General features: G+C 44.1%; 2 protein-coding genes across 3 annotated transcripts in view; both read left to right on the forward strand.

The window, feature by feature from the left end:
- Positions 1-21,924, forward strand: part of ephb1 (EPH receptor B1) — a 166,624-nt gene that overhangs the window by 127,545 nt on the left and 17,155 nt on the right. The window contains exons 7-12 of one of the 2 annotated variants that reach the window (XM_006786547.3): positions 1,298-1,460; positions 3,826-3,934; positions 4,916-4,980; positions 9,985-10,173; positions 11,243-11,490; positions 12,726-12,941. In XM_006786547.3, coding sequence (XP_006786610.1) covers positions 1,298-1,460; positions 3,826-3,934; positions 4,916-4,980; positions 9,985-10,173; positions 11,243-11,490; positions 12,726-12,941 — 990 coding nt within the window. The remainder of the gene's footprint in view (positions 1-1,297; positions 1,461-3,825; positions 3,935-4,915; positions 4,981-9,984; positions 10,174-11,242; positions 11,491-12,725; positions 12,942-21,924) is intronic. The other variant, XM_006786548.3, reaches the window with a different exon arrangement.
- Positions 18,629-19,342, forward strand: LOC148097744 (uncharacterized). The gene has a single exon (XM_087831991.1). The coding sequence runs from the start codon at positions 18,629-18,631 to the stop codon at positions 19,340-19,342; it is 714 nt and encodes a 237-aa protein (XP_087688117.1).

Raw genomic sequence — 21,924 nt, forward strand, 5'->3', positions numbered from 1 at the left:
AGCCTCCGCTCCTCGGCACATCCATGAACAGCTGGTCAGCTGAGCGACGGGGAAGGGCAATGCAAGTGCAGCAGCTCAGAGAGGTAGGGCGGGGCAAGGCCATTTAGTCACCTAAAAAACAAATAAAAGAATTTTAAAATGAACTCCGAAATGGACAGGCGGCCCGTGCAGGGAGGATAAAACAGGGGTAATATGCTCTCTTTTCCGTGGTCCAGTTAAAAGTCAGGCTGCAGCATTTTGCACCAGCTGAATACGACACCAACATATAAAGATTTACACTAATCCAACCGAGTTGTGATGAAAGCATGGATTCATCTTTCAAAGCGACCTTTCTGCAGAATGTTTTTTATTTTTGCCAGTTGTCTCTGCTGACAAAAGCTGGATTTCACCACTGGATTTCTATCCTAAAGGGATATTTCAACTCAAAAATCAATACAAAAAATAGAGGGGAAACACCTTATATTGAATGTTGCATGGGACGTGCAAGAATTTTTAAGCCATTCCTTTTCATAAACAACTTACTGCCGGAGGAATTGGACTGAAAAAATAAATAAATAAAAATAAATCAACAAAAGCAAACCCACTTCAAAGAACAAAACTGAGGATCAAATGTTCAAACTTCTTTCAGTAATTAAATTACCTCATAAAGCCCATCACAAGCGACAAACAACACAGTGGCGTTTTTAACGTTCTGACGTAGCAATTTCTCTTTGTAAACCGCAAGAAACGATTGCCTTTAATTACAATATTGTGCATGCGTGTAACTGTATAAATGCTTTTATATTTTACACAGTGTGTTTTAGACCGCGTACGCGCTCTGTCGTGGTTTGAAATTTTATTTGAAGTTCAAACTGGTTGAAGCCTTTTTAAAAACTGGAGTACAAACATATTACCACTGTCTGTTTAATACAGCATTCACACCGAAGCCTTAAGGAGAGCTTTTGCCTCGTCGCTCCTGTCTGTTGTTTATCTACTCTTCTCTACTATCGACTTCTATTCTTTCTCTGTCACTGATGTTTATCAGAAGCACAGTGCATTTCCTGTAATATGCGACTTAAAATTTCTTTTAAATTCGGGACCATTTCTCCTTACTATTATCAGAATACGTGGTTCCATCACAAACTTGGTTGTTGTTTCACTGACTTGTGCTACCAGCAAATTTTACAGTTTGTTAGCTTAACTCAAACTTACCAACACTGGACTTTTCTGAATTCTGAATGGTGTGATTTAATCCTTTCATCTTCTGACATCTTCTCATTATCTCTAACCTGCCGCCTGTGATCGTTGCTCTTTTCAGGACCATGCAGAGATTAACTCCACTATCCTGCGGAGCCAAACTAACACAGCGCGTGTGGAGGCCCTCAGGCCGGGTACAGTCTATGTGGTACAGGTGCGCGCGCGGACTGTGGCTGGCTTTGGCAAATACAGCAGCAAGATGTGCTTCCAAACCCTCACAGATGGTAAGGATTGCAGAGCCAGGAGAAACAGCTCTCCTTCCCTCTCGCTCTATCCTTCTCTGTCTCGTTTGTTTCGTTTCATGCACAATAGCTCTTTTTTTCTTTTTCAGACGTTCTTGTGTCTTTGTATTTGTTGTTGCATTATTATTATTAGTAAGTGAGATAGAGGAGAGGCATAATGTTTGATTGCGCTTCCTATTTCTACAGCTAAATTAATTTCCCTCACAGTCAGGTTTGAGAGTGTGTGGGTGCTTCGGATACGTTGAACACCGAGTGTCTTTTGTTTGTGCAACTAACTGTGCTTGATCCAAAATGCTTAGCTAATTGGTTTTTCACCCAGCCCTTCTGTTGCTGGAGAGTTGTCCCAGAATGCGTAGCTGTGATTAGTAGTTGATGAGAGAAATTTTCTGCCATGCATGGCGGGGGGTTGTTGGAGAGAGAAAGGGCTGAAGATGGGCGGTAACACCTGGTGAACTGGCAAGGCTGGGGTTCATTTGTGTATGTGCAGGAAGGCGTGCTTGCAAAGAGTTGATAGCTCAGTCAACATGTATTCTGCTGGGGTTTCATAAGCGCAAGGCAACAAAAATAGCAACAAAAAGAAAGATATGAACTTACAGTAGCCTCTCCTACGTTTTTAATGTTCTGCATACGATTTCCACTCTTTGTACCGTACTTGATGGCTAGCCTACAATGCTTATTTGGCCATAATTCAAAATACATTAAAGACAGGAGTGACATTTCCAGACTCACTGTTAAACAGCAAAGATTACAATGAATGAGATGGTGATGATCTTGAGGGAGGGGAAGATGGGAAGGTTGATGATGGTAATTAAGCCAATCATTGTGGCTATTTACCTGTGTGCAGAGCAGATGTGGCACAGTCACTGCCCCATTTACTCTCCCCAATGGTTCCGCATCAGCTTTCCTTGCGTATGAAACCATAACTACTAGTGAATGTGAGCACATACATGCGCACACTTGATGCTCGCTCACACCAGCACAGCTTACGGTTCATCTGTTGGCTGGCTGCCACAGCACGGCATTCGTCGAAGCAAGCAGCAACACGCCAGAGGACTGCCGGCAACAACACCCACATCTCTGCCGCCTCCGCCTCTACAAGGCCCCCCTCATCAAACCTTCTTCATTGCCCCATGAAGACAATAGAGGCACTCCACGTCATTTTTCGCAAAAAATCTAATCTCCTGTCTCTTCCCGTCAGCACGTTTTCATTTACCTCCACGAGGCGTCATTTTGCCACCAGTGGACGCGCAAACACACAATCAAACAAATCAAAAGCGACGGCGCAAAGTAAGGTGTGACGGAAAACGAGGTGATTGGAGTATTGGTTATGTGATTGATGCCACAATTCTCTAATTGGCCGAGGCCTCGAGAGTTAACTGATTGTAATGGGAGCGTATTTGCTGTTAGAAGAGGTGTCTCTGTGATTTTTGGCTGTCAAGAAAAGTCAACATTCTCGTATTGGCACGTGGGTGGCAGGTGGGGGAAACTCTCACATCTAATATACACTGAAAGAGAACAGGAAGACTACGCTAAAAGTTTGAGTAGCTGGAACAGCATTCTTACTCTTTCCTTGATTCCTTCCTTTGATAAATGTGTGAGTTGAAAGAGTGAGCAATTCCTGTCACATCCAGTTTCCACATATACTGCAGCTTTCACACTGCTTCGAAGATGCATTCGTTCTCACTTTATCACTTTAATCCAATGGGCCCATTCTACACGGGGGATTGGATTTAGAAGCTGCTGATTTGCCTGCAGCATGCTAAATCGTGCATTGCTTTAACTACAGTGTCTGCTGATGCCAAAGTCACGGAAAGACATGCTCACAAATAGATAGCTAAAAGATTCTGCGGTGTGGTATTTTTAAGCAGGCATTTATTCTGTCCCCTGAACTACTACAGTCAAACCCCGGCTAACGGAAAAACATGTTTGGGCTATATATGTGTGATTGGCAGTGGATGACTTCCTTTCAACACCATAGAAACAACATTCCTAGGTGCATTTTCTTGTCCGCGCCTTTCAGACAGCTATAGCAACAGAGAAGGCGAGCTGCCCTCCTCGCTCTTTCTCACAACCAGCTTTATGATTTTTCTCTCTTCTGATTTATCAAACACCACCTGTCTGTCAGTCTTTCAAATGCTCACAGGATTCCAGTCAGCACATCTCAGCAGAGAGATCTCTGTGTTTCCTTTATCCACCAGTAAACTCAGTCTAACCATTCTGCTCTGCCTTTTCTTCTCCTGCCAAAACACATGCATAAGTACACAGCACCGCATAAACACAGACATGCTTCTCATGCCTTGCCTAAGCCTTTCTCACTGCTTGTCTGTCGTGTCTTTGTGCAACCCAGATGACTTCAAGTCTGAGCTGAGGGAACAGCTTCCTCTGATTGCGGGGTCAGCAGCAGCAGGAGTGGTCTTTATTGTTTCCCTTATTGCTATCTCCATTGTTTGCAGCAGGTAACCAGATTTTCCTTTATCTTGTTTCTTGTAATACACTAAGAAGATGTTGAAAAATGTGTCACGTCATTCAAACTGTAGATTCTTTTCAAGTTCCCAGTTTGTTTTGAAGGAAGTTGGAACTGCAAAAAATATACACATTCGGTATGCCACGTTGGTTCTCATTGTCGCTAATAATATGTACTAAAAAATCCAATAGGTGACAACATTGCAGGTAAAATTCCACCAGACTCTCAGCATATATGGTTTGTGTCATTTGCTCTATTGATTATGTAAAAATAAAATTCAGTGGTGCGTAAGATTCCTAAAATTACTGACATTTATTGTAATCTTCTGTAAAAAGATTTATGAAACATAACTGGTGCCGATTATGCTTTGGAACTTATCGTGTAACGTGCCCTACATGTAGTCACATACCATTTATTAGTGCAACAAGACTATCACTTGATTCAATGACAGGCATACTGAATAGTAAAGGCACGCACAAATTTGATGGAACAGGAAAGCAAAATTGTCATTTGAAATGGAATACTCAATTCCTTAGAGAAGTTAACATCTCCCACTTTGCCCCGTTAAGCCAATTTCATTTTGCAGCGGTTTGTCACATTGTCACATTCACATCTTGCTCCACTTTAGATATATGAAAGTCAAATTTTCTGCAGGGCTGTGTGCAAGTTTGAGCAAGTAAAGTGTTCATCAAATGGGCCAGGCTCTTTTGATGCTGAGGCAGAGAAGACAGATGAAAAGGAGTGAGATCCTATCAAGGTCTAATTAAAAATCAGCTCATTTTCATAAACTTCATTTGCCATTTCTAACCCTTTGCAGCTGATTCAATTTCAGCCACGTCATTTTCAGCCGGTACACAAAAACACCAAAAGTAATAAGATCATGTTTACCTCTTTCATCTTGGCACCCCTCCCCCTCGCTCTCTGTCTCACGCTCTCTGTCTTTCCTTTCCCAACACTCATTGCACCGTTATAGGAAAAGAGCATATTCCAAGGAGGCGGTGTACAGTGACAAGCTGCAACATTACACAACAGGAAGAGGTGAGTCTGCTCTATTACTTACAGCTGCTCTAAATTACTGGTTAGTTACTTTCTATCTATCTATCTATCTATCTATCTATCTATCTATCTATCTATCTATCTATCTATCTATCTATCTATCTATCTCACATCCATTTTCCTTTTCCTCTACTGTTGGACTATAATTAATAATGTAAGGCATTTAAAATGAATAATAATGCATTAAAGATATGGAAAATTTATGTAGCAAGTGTCTGTGGTTCTACTTTTCACCGTGACATTGACTGACATCTCTTAGGGCTGCACGATAGCCATGACTGAGTTGTGTTTTAAGCACTCCCTGGGCATTGACTGATCAGGGGAAGTAGCCTGCAGGGACACACGTATAACCTCTGACAAACACTCAGTCACACATGCACAAAAGAAATGTGTGTAAATTGGTGCGTCAAAGAAAGCCTTATGTACTGCCAACCTAGCAGTCTGAGAAAGGGTTTACTCAAGGGGATTGAATTTTGTTGAGGCTGACACAGCAAATGGCTTCAACACAGTTACTTTGTGTCAAAGCTACCAGAATGGTAGCTTGGGGCTTATTAAAACTGCTCTGGACAGAGGAGTCAGTTTTGCCACAGTCAGGGATGCACTGTAATTAACATAAGTCATGAAAATAAAAGATAACAGTTGTTTGTGGCCTTAATTATCAAATGAAGAATCTAAGGTGGATACAAAATCAAATGCTAATAAGGAAACCTTCACAATGCCAACGCACACGAGGTTTTTCCCCACCCTGTGATGCATTGTTGTTTTTTGCTTTTCTGTCAAGATTTGACTGGCAGTTTTGTAATTGCAGTATTCAGTGCTGCAATAAAATAGACCAACTCAAACAATTGCTTTGGGTGATCCTCCAAAAAAATGTGCCTGCCAGCTTTCACCCAGCTGTCAGCTCCTCCAGATGTTGCCACGCGCGTCTCATAATATCGCCTCATTTGCAGCCCACCTCAAGACAGACGTTGCTAATACTGTAAATTCAGTGGTGCAGCCTGATGGTCATGCTTATGCAAGAAATCAGACCTTTAACATTACACCAACTCCTGCTTGTGATGTTCATGTGAACACAAGTCAAATGCTGCTGCTGTGGCTTAAAGCGATCACCCCCATCAGATTCAGTGGTTTTTGTCATGTACAGTATCATCACTGTGTACACTGTTTAAGTTTAATTAAGTGGATTTATTCAAGGATTAAAACTATTTTGCAGTTTTCTCTTTAAAAACAATCAAAAGATCATTCCTGATTAAGTTGCTAAAATATTTATTAACCCGTGTTTTTGGGCAGTTTGAAAGGTTGGATTGCATCTGTGAACTGCCATCATCAGGCCTCTCCACAAAGTTCTATTTTGTCTAAGTATGACGTTTGGCTGGGCTACTCATGGTTTGCATTTTTTATTCTAACTTGACTCATACTTATTCTTCCTTTCTTCCATTCAGACCAGTGTTCCTATTACAGTTCCTAAGAAACCACCACACAGCACTGTGTTGTTATCTCCATAGCCATAGAGATGTTATTAGACAGGAAATCATGCCATAGTGCTTGGAGTTCTACCCACTGAGTTCAATTTCTGTCTCATCAGATGAGATAAACTTATTCCTGATGCTGCTGGATGCATTTAACTGATGTTCAATAATCTCAAAGCAGCTGTCATATGGCTTAGGCTCAGACTGGCTTCTTTTCAGCCCCAAGACCTAAAGACATGATCTCAGTGCTTCTACTGAGATGATGATCCTACAGCAGGTTTCCCAGGTTTCTTATCTGCAGCAGACCTCCAAGCCTCTGCTTGATTGATCAGTGGGTTCTTTCTGAATAAGGCCCTTCTCCCTCTGTCTCAGTTTGGTCAGACATTTCTAAGAATAGTCTTGCTGGTTCCAGAATTATTCAATTTCATGATTATTAAGGCCACTGTGTTGGAGCACTCAGATTTAAAAATGGGTTTATATTTGCCTCCACGTATGTCTAGCCACAGTTTTATTACAGGGGCCTACTGTGTTCCTGTGACTCCATGGTTCAGCTTCTGTCCTGACATTAAGTGTGATCCTAGGACTTCATGTACTCCTTTTGCACATATTCCTAAAAACATGTCTTCACAGCATTATTGGGAGTTACCAAGCTTAGAATAAACATTAGAATTCTATACTTTTATCTCCTAATTAAATCTATAACAGTATATAAAAAGTGAAGGAAACATAGAAGTTCATTACTGCACTGCTCTGCACTCAGGTCCATGCACTAAGCATTTGCAGATTCTCTCAGGGAAACATTTCCTTTTAGCCTTTAACTCACACCGACAACCCATCTAAACGAGTTAACAGACATTTCTAAGTACTAAATGTCTGTGTTGTGCCCTCATGTTTCCACATGACTACCAATAAATTTTAAATTACAAATGTTCAGACCGTACTTGTTGCCCCGTAGCTGCAGATGTTATTTGCGCTTCAACATCTGGTGCTCACACCCGATGAGAATGGAAACTCACTGAAAAGAACTAGTTAATTATGGGTGGATATAAAATATGCTTATACTCCTTTTTTTCTTGCATATTTCCTTTATATGTGCAAGTTCACTCTTCATCCTAAATATGTTAAAATATTATAATTAACAGGTTGAACCTTTCATCACTTTTCAAACTTTTCAAGGAAAACCAAAAGAGTTGCAAAAGGCCTGAAAAAATCCCCACAAACATTTCACTTTCTTTTTTTACTGACTCCATACAAAATGTAGATCCCTTATGTGCATACTAATAAGCCACGATAAATAATAAGTGTGTGTTTGACAAATACTTTTCTGACATCAAACAATGGATAATTAGTTAATATTCAGGACGGAAATGCAGCTCATTATATTTAGAGCCACAGAGTAGATTAGTGTGCATCTTAGACCTACATAAAACACTCTAGGGATATATTGCTCTGCACATAAATCACATAAAGTATTTAAATGCTATATAGTGAAATCACAAATATTGTCAGGCAAAGGGAATTAGAAGAAATTATGTTTCCTTGGTGACAGGCTAATGTATGAAACATTCCCTTTTAACTTAAAAAGATGAGCATTTATGGAACTACTATTTCATTCGCAGACATTTTTGTTTGTCTTTGGGCAATATATAAAGTGTTTGTAGTAAAACCAGTAATCTGATTGTAGCCATTGCCAGTAATAGATTAATGTAAGCATTACGGCTCTGCAGTTGATTTGTGGATACATTAGGACCATTACGTAAACGACCGGGGCAGACTAATAGCAGGCTAAATTTCGGACATTGGTGAAAATAACATGGTTAAGTGCATTGCAGTACACTGTAACTTATTATGCCTGCCAGCTAATAGAAATGAATAGAATCAACTTTATTGTCCACCAGAGTGGAAATTTGTCTGAGTACACTTAACCGTTTGGACAATTATGTCATAAACTATGTTCTAATTTATTATATTAATCTAAGCTTTATATCTGTTGTGGTACGCACGTGTCCGTGAGCCACTGTGGCTGCCTTGGATTCTTTCCCGACAGAGTTGTTGTTTTATATGTTGGTCCAAAATAGAAATGACTTCTGGATACATTTGCTTCGTACTCTCAGATGGAGAGCCTATGAAATATTAAAGTAAGAATCTATTTTTTATCCAGTGGCCATAAAAAGACGAGTCCAGTTAACCAGGGCTGTGCCACAGGGAGGACGATAAACTGTTTGCATTTTAAATTATACATAAAAATGGGCTATGGACTGTGAATTAGATAGTAATGGCTGTACATTTATTTTGGAGGTATGTGCACAAGAGCTTGAGATTTTGAGTGTGAGCGTGCTGCCATAAGCTTGCTGTTGCGTGCTCCCCACTGAGATTTTGAGTCCTACCCAGTGGTGCCGCTAAGTGAGCAGCTTGGCGACATTTGTAAATCGAATGACTTTATGGAATGCAAAGCTGTAAACCCTCTGATGGATTAACTTGAATCCAGTCTGTATGGAATCTCTAATGAGCAATTACACTCACACAGACAGGGTTCAAAGCAATTATTGTGGTAACTAGAATCAGCTTCTAGTCAAGAGCAAGGTGAGGCACCTTGATCCCAGGACTAGACCCTATTCTCTTTTTGTCTCCTGAGACTTCTCCCTCCTTCTCTGTGGCTTATGCAAAGGGCTAGGCACAAATTGACTTGATGGAGATGGGTTTATTCCAATCATGGCTGCAAAGATTTTGCCTAAACAGCTCTGAGAAAGAAGGCTGCCCTTGGGCGTAGCTGCAAAAATGATGATTTGAAGTCTACTTGCTCGCTGTCCATCTTGTGGCAGCATATTGAATTTGTTTACAAGTGTTTTACTTAGCCTGTTGGCACAGAAAAGCTGTACTTCTTTTTTTGCAAACATCGCCAGTCTGTGAACTGGTCTCACCTACTGTAGAGTGGCATAAAGAGCTAGTTGATAGCATAGCGGCTTTATCTCTTTATGAGCTCCTATAGGGAAAGATTGCAGGAAAATTGGTTCTACCACTATCAAAGAGCAGATACTGCTAGGGTAAGGGATAAAGGGGTGAAAAAAAAGTCTACATTTACTCTTTCTATATTCCCTCATCTGTTCCTTTATCCCTTAATCTCCCTCCCTCTCTTTGTCTCTCTGTCTCGTTCTCTCTCTCGCTAGCTCTTTTTCTCTCGTAAGCACTGAATCACCACCATTTTGTTGTCTGCCTCTACATGTTTTGGATCCAGTTCCTTTAATTCTCCACCTACACTCTTTGATGTGTTCAGTACACGTTCATTTTAATTTACACATTGCAGTGCTTTGGCCCGTCTCTAAGCATGGATAATAGAGCAAATGAAGGTATCATCATTTGCAGCGATCAAAGGTTTATAGTGATTATAAGTAATGCTGTGACTCTGTGATTTAAGCTAACACTTGGGGGTTATTTGAATTCACCAACCTTTAGCTCAAGACCCCAAAAGAATAGTTTCATCTTCTGGAAAGCTCACTGAGCACTTTGGTTGTTCTAGAACTCTCATTGCGAGCCGACATGTCTAACTGCCCCTCCCCACTGGGCTGCCCGACCCACTTCTCAGGCTCTCCGGGGATGAAGATCTACATTGACCCCTTCACCTACGAGGACCCAAACGAAGCTGTACGAGAATTTGCCAAGGAGATAGATGTTTCTACTGTCAAAATAGAGGAGGTCATTGGTGCAGGTATGGCAAATCTTCGTGCGTGCATGCATGCTTTTGTATTCTGTGTGTGTGTGTCAGATAAATGTGGATTGTTGAGTTGTTGTATGTCATATAAAAACCTGAATCTGTTCAAGGTCATGAAGAACAACCTTTCTGGGAGCCACTTCAGATGGGAACATGTCAAGGGCCTATGTCAAGTGTACTAGCAGTATATAGGCCACCTACCCAGGGACCTAATGTCATTAGAAATAACTCAACCCTCTCTGCCTTTTCTTTGTGCTTCTGTGTTTTTGGATCTTGTTGATTTTGCCTTTGATCATGTTCAGCCCTTGCATCATTTCTTCCCCATTTACTTTACATGTAAAAGTGCACACATTTTGTTTCCTGTCCTTGCTTTCTTGTTTTGTTTTGTTTTTCTTAGCTTGAGAATGACCTCTTATGTATTATTAAACTGTATATTAAAATTACAACTACACAATTAGGTCCTGATTGCTTTCAAGTGAATTCTGATTCAACTTAAGTTCAGTATGTCCATGTGTTTGGTACATGTCCCTTTCTTTGGGATCGAACACATCTTTTCTACAGCCAAGAGCACACACTGACATCATACATGCTGGTTCATATGGAGGCTAAAATACCCCTGGTAATGTCGCTGGGCCTGGAATAGCTTTGGAGCACAGGCGGCCTCAGCAAGCTAGGTGTGAGGAAGTGACAGAGATACAATAGGGATAAGGATGCAGTGGGATCAGCTAATTAAAGGTTTTTGTTTTTGTTGATTTCACTGTGTGTTGTCTCTCCAGGACACCAAGGTGGTGATAATTAATCACATGGGTTCCAGAAATTTGCCAGATAGTGCTTGCCTGGTATTGTTTGATAGGGGGAATATAAAGGCACTTGCCAGCCTATGCTGTGTGTCAGAAGAGCCTTACTGTATTATATGATAGCAAGACATAACAGGCTCTATAAAAGCACTTTAGGTAACTTTAAAAACAGACGTGAAATTTATGATCTGATTAACTCTGCTTTTGTGTAAAGGGTTTTTCTGCTAACAGAAGGAAATGAGGAAACTCTTCTTTCTCTTTCAAACTAGGTGAATTTGGGGAAGTCTACAAGGGCCGTTTGAAGCTACCTGGCAAGAGGGAAATCTATGTAGCCATTAAGACCTTGAAGGCGGGCTATGTGGAGAAGCAGAGGCGGGACTTCCTGTCTGAGGCATCAATCATGGGCCAGTTTGACCACCCGAACATTATCCGTCTTGAGGGTGTAGTCACAAAGAGCCGTCCAGTTATGATCGTTACTGAGTTTATGGAGAACGGCGCCCTTGACTCATTCCTCAGGGTGAGTGATTTTTTTTTTAATGCTTGTACTGTGTCACACAAAGTTGCAAACAGCTATATGACGAGATCTGAAGCCATATGTGTGAGTTAAATGGAAGCTTGGCAATCTGAGACTGAGAAGCTAATTGGAAGTAAATTGTAAAGCAATCCCACTAAAGGAGTTCATGCTAAGAATCCCTCCTAATACAAATTGGAATGAGCCTTCTTAATCTGTCCAGTGCCAACGGAGAATATGTTTCATGACAATGAATTTGATTTCAGTCATTCTTAATTTGAAAATTTCCACACTGGCTAGCTTTATCAGCCTTTAATTTAATGCCTGGAGCTATTAATGGACTCTTCACTCTTTCTTTTATAGTCAGGATTGAGCGGACATACAGCTTAATCAATATTCAGCTCTCTTTTTTCCTGCTTCAGTCTCATGGATTGGTGTTCTATTCCACTTTGATCTAGGGTGGGTTTAAATGGGTTCTTTGAAGTTGGCTTTGCTAACCGCCACATCCGACTTGTGTTTCCATCGATCTCTCTTACCCTCTTATTTGTTACTGGGTTTCTGGGGTTCAAAGCTTGCTCTTCAGAGCATTCACACGGGGGTAGGGGCACCATTCTTGGAGTTTAAAGAGATGGATGCCTGCATGCCTGAATGGAACAATGCTCTAACACCTACACTGAGTAAGACTGGCTGCAGGAATCCGATTTGCTTATTTAATACAAGTGTACTCTTCCTCTGGACATTAAAAGGATTTGAAAGGCAAGACAGGAACTCAGTGTGTTGATTTTGTAATTGCAAAGTGTAACCAACAAACAAGAAAAAAAAAGGACACACAAGAAAAAATAAACTCAAAGATAACTCAAAATAAGGGTCTTGTATGTAGCTATAACAACATGACTCTTCTTGTTATCTGCCATGTGCATGTACCCCATGGCTGTGATAATAATGATCTGCTGCAAGGCTTACCTCATGCTACAGAAGAAGATGAGAATCCAACTGAGCAGCCTTGACTCAAACCGAATTTGATTACGGCACACGTTGAATGAGGACGTGGAGTGATGAATTTAAGTCAACATGTGTTAATGATTCAGTAAGAAGAAACAGCGTAATTATTTTTTTGCCTATTAAAAATGGTTATATTAGCCTTTGCTGCAATCTGCGACCTCCAGCTTTGCTCATTTACGGCATGGCAACGGCATGACATAAGCTCTGCATTTTCATTTGTTTTCCTCTCTGTCCTTTAGCAAAATGATGGTCAGTTCACAGTGATCCAGTTGGTGGGAATGATGCGTGGGATTTCTGCAGGAATGAAATATCTCTCAGAAATGAACTACGTCCATCGTGACCTGGCCGCACGGAACATTCTCGTCAACAGCAACTTGGTGTGTAAAGTGTCCGACTTTGGTCTGTCACGCTACCTGCAGGATGACACGTCTGATCCCAGCTACACCAGCTCTCTGGTGAGTAATAATTGTGTTTTACTTTGTCTGAGTGTCATGGGGAAACTGTTATTCGCGTAGCGCTTATCTAAATATAATTTCAAGTTTCCCAACGTCTTTTGCTGACATATAAACCAATTGAAAAACACCACCTATCAGTCTAATAAGTTTTGCTACTGACAATGTCTCACTCTTTTTGAAGGTCTTGCAAACCTTTCACCTTTTCAGCGCCTTTCATTTTATATGAGCTGTCACTCTTTGCTTCCTCATCCTCCTTCCACTCTTCCCTATACCCTGCAAGTCACGGACCGGAGGTCTGTCACATCTTCATTAGTGTGGAGACAAGTCTCCTCTGGGAAGGCTCTCTCGTTGGCATGCCCAGAGTGCAGAGAAACCAAAGGGCATTGCAGCCTCTCAAACTGACATCTCCCACCCTTCTCTCTCTCTCGCCCTCTTTCCACTCTCTCACTCCTCATTCATTATTACTGGAGCATCATGGGAGGCTTTGGCTCCTCATTAACTCCTCCACGCTACAGATCTGTAATTATTAGCAGCCATCGTTAGTTCATCTTCTGCCTCTCCTCTTTCTAATTCATAACACACTTTTACACCCTTGCAAACACACGGCATAGGTCATTAGGACTCCTGACATGCCTTAGGTTGTGTGCTGGGATTTAGTTGAGTGTGTGTGAGTGTGTGTGTGTGTGTGTGTGTGTGTGTGTGTGTGTGTAGGAGCATATAAGACACCGTGTGGACATCCACAAGCATGCACGTGTGTATCTCTGTTTGCTACGGCTGATGTGCATGTTTCAAGGATCAATCAGTTATTAACACTCTCACACACACAAAAAACACCCAGCACGCCCCTGCGGGCGGTTTATCCTTCAAGCTCGGGTCCTCTACCAGAGGCCTGGGAGCTTGAGGGTCCTGCGCAATATCTTAGCTGTTCCCAGGACTGCGCTCTTCTGGACAGAGATCTCCGATGTTATTCCCGGGATCTGCTGGAGCCACTCGCCTAGCTTGGGAGTCACCGCACCTAGTGCTCTGATTACCACGGGGACCACCATTACCTTCACCCTCCACATCCTCTCGAGCTCTTCTCTGAGCCCTTGGTATTTCTCCAGCTTCTCGTGTTCCTTCTTCCTGATATTGCTGTCATTCGGAACCGCTACATCGATCACTACGGCCGTCTTCTTCTGTTTGTCTACCACCACTATGTCCGGTTGGTTAGCCACCACCATTTTGTCCCTCTGTATCTGGAAGTCCCACAGGATCTTAGCTCGGTCATTCTCCACCACCCTTGGGGGCATTTCCCATTTTGACCTCGGGACTTCCAGGTTATACTCAGCACAGATGTTCCTGTACACTATGCCGGCCACTTAGTTATGGCGTTCCATGTATGCCTTGCCTGCTAGCATCTTGCACCCTGCTGTTATGTGCTGGATTGTCTCTGGGGCATCTTTACACAGCCTGCACCTGGGGTCTTGCCTGGTGTGATAGACCCCAGCCTCTATGGATCTTGTACTCAGAGCTTGTTCTTGTGCTGCCATGATTAGTGCCTCTGTGCTATCTTTCAGTCCAGCTTTGTCCAGCCACTGGTAGGATTTCTGGATATCAGCCACCTCCTCTATCTGCCGGTGGTACATACCGTGCAGGGGCCTGTCCTTCCATGATGGTTCTTCGTCTCCCTCCTCTTTCTTGGGTTTCTGCTGCCTGAGGTATTCACTGAGCACGCTGTCAGTTGGGGCCATCTTCGTGATGTATTCTTGGATGTTCGTTGTCTCATCCTGGACTGTGGTGCTGACACTCACCAGTCCCCGACCCCCTTCCTTCCGCTTAGCGTACAGCCTCAGGGTGCTGGACTTGGGGTGAAACCCTCCATGCATGGTAAGGAGCTTTCTTGTCTTTATGTCAGTGGCTTCTATCTCCTCCTTTGGCCACACACAATATATATATATATATATATATATATATATATATATATATATACACACATATATCACACACCGCTGTATAAGATACAGCAGTGTCTTAGCTGTTCCTAGGACTGCACTCTTCTGGACAGAGATCTCCGATGTTGTTCCTGGGATCTGCTGGAGCCGCTCACCTGGTTTGGGAGTCATTAACGCCACAACACGGCAAATCTCCGTTAACGAGCTATCGCCCCGTGTGTGGGGCTTGACAGCCAATACGTTAACGAGCTAACTGCGCTAACCACTAGTTCCCACCCATATAATTGAGCGTTGCGTGGCACATCCGACATACTGTTTTACTTTTGTCCATGACGCGCTTACCTTCAGGGTCATACGTCACATGAAAACCAAAATAGTTCCAAACGCCAGATCTGAATGAGGGTGGGGGAGGTTCAATTTGCCATGTTGCAAGGAGAGCTTAACTTCTGTCTCGCTAGCTTGCCCTGCGCTCAGTGAATCTGTGTTCGACTACTCCGCCGAGGCTGCACTGTCGAGCGCAGATCCACTGAGCGCTCAACACAGACAGCAGAAGGAAAGTTGATAAAATAAATAAAAATTTTTGTATTGTTCGATACATATGCGTACCGAACCGAAAGCACTGTATCGAACAGTTCAATATCGATACGAGTATCGTTGCACCCCTAATATATATATATATATATATATATATATATATATATATATATATATATATATATATATAGAGAGAGAGAGAGAGAGAGAGAGAGAGAGAGAGAGAGAGAGAGAGAGAGAGAGAGAGAGAGAGAGAGATGTGTGTGTGTATCTGCACTACCCATACCTTTTTTTACTGTACTTTTTATTTTACTTTGGATTTCAGTGAGCCGTGTCCTGTGTTTTACCTGTCTGCTTCTTATTTTGAGTTGACGGCCTCAAGTGGCTCTGCACAGCCCATTTTAACTGTGTTACCTGTGAACAGGGATTTTAACTTGCTTCATAACACCGCCTTGGGGTTTCTTGCTGAAAGTGATTCATTGTATACAATCTGAATATAGAGCTTTGTGATACGGTGGGGGGGTGGGGGCCATATATTATGAATAAATATGAATGCAATCTGAATATATTACACTATCAAAAGGGGCATATTTTTAGGATCAGGTTCATAGGTATTTCAACACATGCAGAACTTGAGATCTAAAGCAACCAGTCAAATAGCCTGTGAGTCAGTGTAGGTATGAAAAGGAGAGTTCTCAAAATAATCTGCATTCATCTAAATATAGGTGAAGAAACAAAACAGTACTAGACAACACACAGTCCCCTGTTCATTTTCCTGTCTTCCTTAGTGCCTGCATTATGCCGAAGCTTCTTTTCACCTGAATTATTATTTATAAACAGGAAAAGCATAAAAAGCAAGCCCAAGGTAAGCCATTGATTGGTTGGAACATGGTTGCTGATTTGTGAGAGTGGCAATAAGAGTGATGTGGCAGATATAAGTCAGAGGAGATATGACCACACATTGGTGTGACTGAGAGCTAATTGCTCCCCAGGAGTAACCTGCTTTGTATGCTTGACCCTATAGCTAAACCTTGCTGAATGGGTATTATTTAGCAACAAAGAGGAGCAGCACTTCTGTTGTGTGTGCTGCTGAGCTTTACTAATAAACCAGTGTGTAAAAGATGGGGAATGGATTATAGATTGTGGTCCGTATTTTGATGTTGTTTATTGCAAACTTTCCAAACTCTCCTTGAGGGCATTATCTGGGAAGTACATAGAGCAAGGTGAGTTTTGAAGTCTGAACCTGGGGAGATGTTGTGATGTTAACACACTCTGTTTTTTTTGATGGTGTGTTTTTAACTGATAGAGATTTTGAAACAAGCATATCGAAGCTTTGGCTGTGCTTTACTTTTATACTGAGTCCTCATTTATTATCATAGGGATTCAGAGGAAATCTTGGGTTTTAGCTGATTTTTGTTTTTAAATCAAGAGTCAAGAGAGCAGTTTTATTCACATGTCTGGGAGGCGTATTCTGTTAATGTGCCAGTTAAATGATTAAATAAAAGCGAAAGTGCTTTCCCATCAGATTGCAGGCACTTCATAAGCCTAGCTGATGTTGCCACACTTTCATGTCCTCCTGGTTCAGTTTAACCTGTGATTTAGGGGGCATCTATGCATACATGCTACAAGAAGGGGGGGGGGGGGGGGGGGGGGGGTTCTATGTTGTAATTAAGGAAAGCATGGCTCATGCCCTTCACTCCATGACCTCTTTAGTGATGACCTGATGCTAAACAATCAGCGAGCAAGGCTGGCATCGCAGACAAGGCTGAAGGAAATTCGTAAATTAAATTGCACTGACAGGCAGTGATTTACATCGGCACCAACCTCCTCCTCTAGCAAATTAATCACCTCTTTCCCTCTGCTGCTTTTCTAATTTTTGCCTGCAATTCTAAGCACACCAATTACAGTGCCTGTGGTGTGATGTTGGATGTATGGTTGGGAGGACATGCTGGTAATTGTGTTAACCCTGGATGTGGGTTCAGTCTGGAACAGTGTTGTGGAGTTTCAGACAGAAGGAGGCTGTCCTCCCTCTCTGTTGGCTGCTCACCAAAGTCATAATTAATTAGGCTCACAGGACAATACCTTAGCCACTCTGGTCTTACTAAGGTGATGCAGGCTAACTGATTTAAGGACTCTAAAAGATTGTGTGCTTCCTTGCAGCTATGACTTTATTGTGTTTGTTTCAGTGCAGATTTTATATACTCGACTGCACGAGTTTAAAAAAAATAACCAACTGGCTCATCTCAAGTCGTGATGCAATATGAGTAACCCTGCTAACCTAGCAAACAAGCAAGGCATTTAGTCACTATTCCAATCCATAAAAAAGGTTTATCATTCCATGCATCACTTGTGTATTTACAATTTTTTATCTGTGTGCAGCTTGTGCACAAGGATATATTTTCTTAATTGGGTCTTCAAGTGCAGCATGTGACGCCTAACAGCTTAGGCAAGTGGTGTTCTCTTTCATAGCATTCGTTTCGTGTCTCACTATGGGAACGCCTCCTTCGTGACCTCATCAGAAGCTCAAATACCATTACGCCAGTCCTTACAGGGCTGGCTAGGTGACGCCCATGTCAGGAGGGGCCAGTGCCTCCCTATATAATAGGCTTACATAGCGTCAGATGTCATTCAAAAACCTCTTCTCGCTTCTCACAGAAGCCTGTAGACAACTGTGCTATTGGGTGCTAAAGCTAAACTGTCCACAAATTCGAGTGAACAACTCGGTCGCCGGGCGCTTTGTTCCCAGCTTTTCAGTTGTCCACTAGCATACAAGCAGTAGCAATACTGTTCTGTAGCTAGTGCTGGTGCCAAGTAGCAATACTTTCACCCAGAGAAGTAGCAATATTTTCCGAAAGCGAAGTAGCAACACTTTGCTAATAAAGGTACCTCTAGCTTCACCATCAGGTAGCAATACCCTTCGACGCTAGCGGTTTTACACATTAGGTAGCAATACCTGTAGAAAAGTAACAACACTTTTCACCCCACGTTAGCGAGGAATAGCAATATTCTCCGCCATACAAACAGAGGTTGTAAAATCTCGTTTTGACGGAAATAAATTGCCGAAGGCGGAAAAGATGGGGGAAGCATGTGTTGCCTGTTTTCCCGGAGCTACTCGATGAGATAGCGGTGACGTGGAAAGCAAAACCTTACAGCGAGAAACACCCCATCATGGGGAGCTCCCTGCTGGATTGTGAGCGGATGGAGTCTATCGGCCTCCGCCAGATGCCACAAGTGGAGCCGTTGGTAGCGAGCCATCTTCACTCGAAGACGTCTCTGTCCTCATCGGCCCCATCTCTCCCCTCCAAAGCAGACCGCTTCCAGTCTAGCCTTACAGATAAGTGCTACAAGGCAGCGGCTCTGTCAGTAAGAGCCCACAACGCCTCCTCTATGCTAATGACTTCTTACAAAGCTGAGCTAGAAGAGGACATGACAACTAAACCAGAAGTCTGCGTTATAACTGACCACGTCCTCCACCTCCACAAGGTAGCCATACAGGCTACTGGGAGAGCCATGGGCCTCATGGTTCTTCAGGAGCAAGCACACTGGCTCGGGCTCACCAACCTGACAACCAAGGAGAAAAAGGAACTCCTCGACACCCCTGTCGTCCCTCAAGGTCTCTTCGGTGCAGCTGTTACATCCATGCTGAAGAGATGTGAGGAGAAAAAGAGAGATGATGAGGCTCTGAAACGCTGCCTGCCGAGGAGGGCCCAGCACGCCACCCCAGCAGCACCGCGCCAGTCATTCACGCAGGCAGCGTCTCGCCCGGTCCCCGCTTTCAGGATTCCCAAAGTGCCTAAGACGCAGGCAGCCCCCCAGGCTGCCGGGGCCCCTAAGAATCCATGGACTCGGAAACAGTCTCCCCAGGTCAGACCTCAAGTGGCCCCTCCTCCTCCCCCCACTGTCGCGATCGTGAGGAGGAAGAACCGGCCGGCCTGACAGCCTCTCCTCTAGGCATGAGCGAACCCAGTTTCCCCCCTTCATGGGCTGCCCTGCCGCCTCCCAGCTCTGTTCCAGAGCAAGTTCAACGGGACATGTTCCACACAGAGTGCTTAACTCGGGCCGGCGTTCCTGTCACCGGACCCGCCAGAGGGAAAGAGAGCCAAAGTTCGCAGTGTTGTTTCACAAGCACTTCTCTCATGCATTCTGTATTAAAAAAGCCCCGACACGCGCATCCAGGCAGTTTGCCGAGGGCGCTGTCAAGTGTTGCAAAACACATAAAAAAAATCAAACATGCTGAAAAACAGAGCAACGTCTGCCATAACGCAGCCCGTGGAGACTTGCGTTTCCACGGCTGTGATGATGCAGATGAGCCCGTCACCTCGCTCGCCTGTGACAGAGGTGACGGGACACCGAAATGGCGTATGTTTCGCGCTGCAACCACAAGGGGGCGCTAAAAAGCCATCTTCGGTGGAGTGGCCAGTGAGCCCTATGTCTCTCCACATGAAGAGCTGGGCCACCTGCACTCTGTCAGCATGGGTGCTGAGGACATTGGAAAAGGGCTACAGGCTGCAATTCAATGTCGCTCCACCACATTTCAAAGAAATCGTTTACTCTCGTGCTCTGGGCGAGTCTGCCAGTTTTCTCCTGGAGGAAATTTCCACCTTGAGAGACAAAGGAGCTATAAGAGTTGTCCCTCCTGAGGAAATGCACAGTGGATTTTATTCAAGGTATTTCCTTGTGCCAAAGAAAGGGGGGAGGGGGATGAGAGCCATTCTGGATCTCCGTGCCCTGAACCGGCATTTAAGGACATACAAGTTCAGGATGTTGACTCGCTGCTACGTTTGTACGAGTGGGCGACTGGTTCACATCAATCAACCTGAGGGATGCTTATTTCCACATCCCCATATATCCCCCACACCGAAAGTATCTGAGATTTTCTTTTCAGGGGATAGCATACAAGTTTGTAGTCCTGCCTTTTGGTCTCTCACTGAGCCCAAGGGTGTTTGTGAAATGCACCGAGGCAGCAGTGGCCCCGCTCAGGGAAAAAGGCATTCAGGTGGCCACATACATCGACGACTGGCTGGTGGCAGCCCCAAACAATCAGGGAGCGACTTGTCCCACAAATGCTCTCATACACCATCTGGAGAGTTTGGGTTTCCAGATAAACGTGGAAAAGAGCACATTGACGCCAACTCAATGCATTACTTTCATAGGGCTCAGCCTAGACTCCCTCCGGGTGAGGGCTTTTCTGTCCCCGGAGAGTACAGCGGCCATACGGTCATCCCTAGCACTGTTTTGCAGAGGCAACACAGTGACCCTCAAACAGTGCCAGAGGCTGCTCGGTCTGATGGCCTCTTCTCTAGTGGTGATAACACTGGGTCGCCTGCACATGAGAGGCTTTCAGCGCTGGGTGGGCTCGCGGGGACTGGACCCTCACCGAGACAGCCACCGTCGCGTGAGAGTCTCTGCAGACTGTTCACTCGCTCTCCGTGAGTGGAAGAGGCCAGGTTTCTTGTCTCAGGGCATTGCCATGGGGGCAGTTTCAGCCAGGAAGGTGATTTCCACAGATGCCTCTCTTTCAGGCTGGGGGGCCACCCACGAGGGCAGAACAGTGAATGGGGAATGGGGCCCTCACATGCGTTCCACCCACATAAACTGTCTGGAACTGCTGGCAGTTCATTTGTCGCTAAAACACTTTCTCCCTTGGCTGAGAGGTCCTCATGTTTTAGTGGGGTCGGACAATTCCACTGTTGTGGCCTACATCAACAGACAGGGGGGTCTGGGGTCCCCCAAGTTACACACACTGGCACACAGACTGATAGTCTCGAGCAGTGTCCACCTGCTGTCACTGAGAGCAACTCACATGCCGGGGATCTTGAACTTTGGAGCAGATCTTCTCTCCAACCCGCTGTATGGGGACTGGAAGCTTCACCCAGAGGTGGTGAAGCAGATCTGGCTGCGATTTGGTCAGGCGACCGTGGACGTTTATGCATCCAGGGAGAATGCTCAGTGTCCCCTGTTTTACTCGCTGCACGATCAGAGAGCTCCACTCGGGGTGGATGCTCTAGCTCACGAGTGGCCGAGAACCCTCCTCTATGCTTTTCCCCCAGTGGCCCTCATTTCTCCAACTCTGGCCAGAGTGAGGGAGAGAAGTCACTATATGATCCTGATAGCCCCGCACTGGCCAGGGAAGCACTGGCTGGCGGAGATTTTTCAGCAGCTGTGCGGCCCACCTTGGCCGTTACCAGTACGCAGAGACCTCCTGTGTCAGGCACGGGGGGAAATATTCCACCCCCACCCAGAGAGGCTAGCTCTATGGGCTTGGCCCGTGAGTGGTTTAACCTGAACACAGTGGGGCTCCCTCATAGTGTTATCGATACTATTCAGTGTTCTAGAGCGTCGTCTACTAGGACGCTATATGAGCACAAGTGGCGTGTGTTTGAAAGCTTGTGCGTAGAATCACAGGCCACCCCTTTTCAGTGTTCTGTAGCTGCGATTATTTGGCAGCTATTTCAGCCTGCCATATTGGTTTTGAGGGGAAGACTGTTGGCCAGCACCCCTTAATATGCCGTTTCATG

This window comes from Neolamprologus brichardi, chromosome 18 (genome assembly GCF_056152115.1).
Source record: "Neolamprologus brichardi isolate AB-2024 chromosome 18, ASM5615211v1, whole genome shotgun sequence".
NCBI lineage: Eukaryota > Metazoa > Chordata > Actinopteri > Cichliformes > Cichlidae > Neolamprologus > Neolamprologus brichardi.

Coding starts and splice junctions, on each gene's coding strand:
- LOC148097744 (XM_087831991.1), top strand. CDS start 18,629: ATGCCACAAGTGGAGCCGTTGGTAGCGAGCCATCTTCACTCGAAGACG.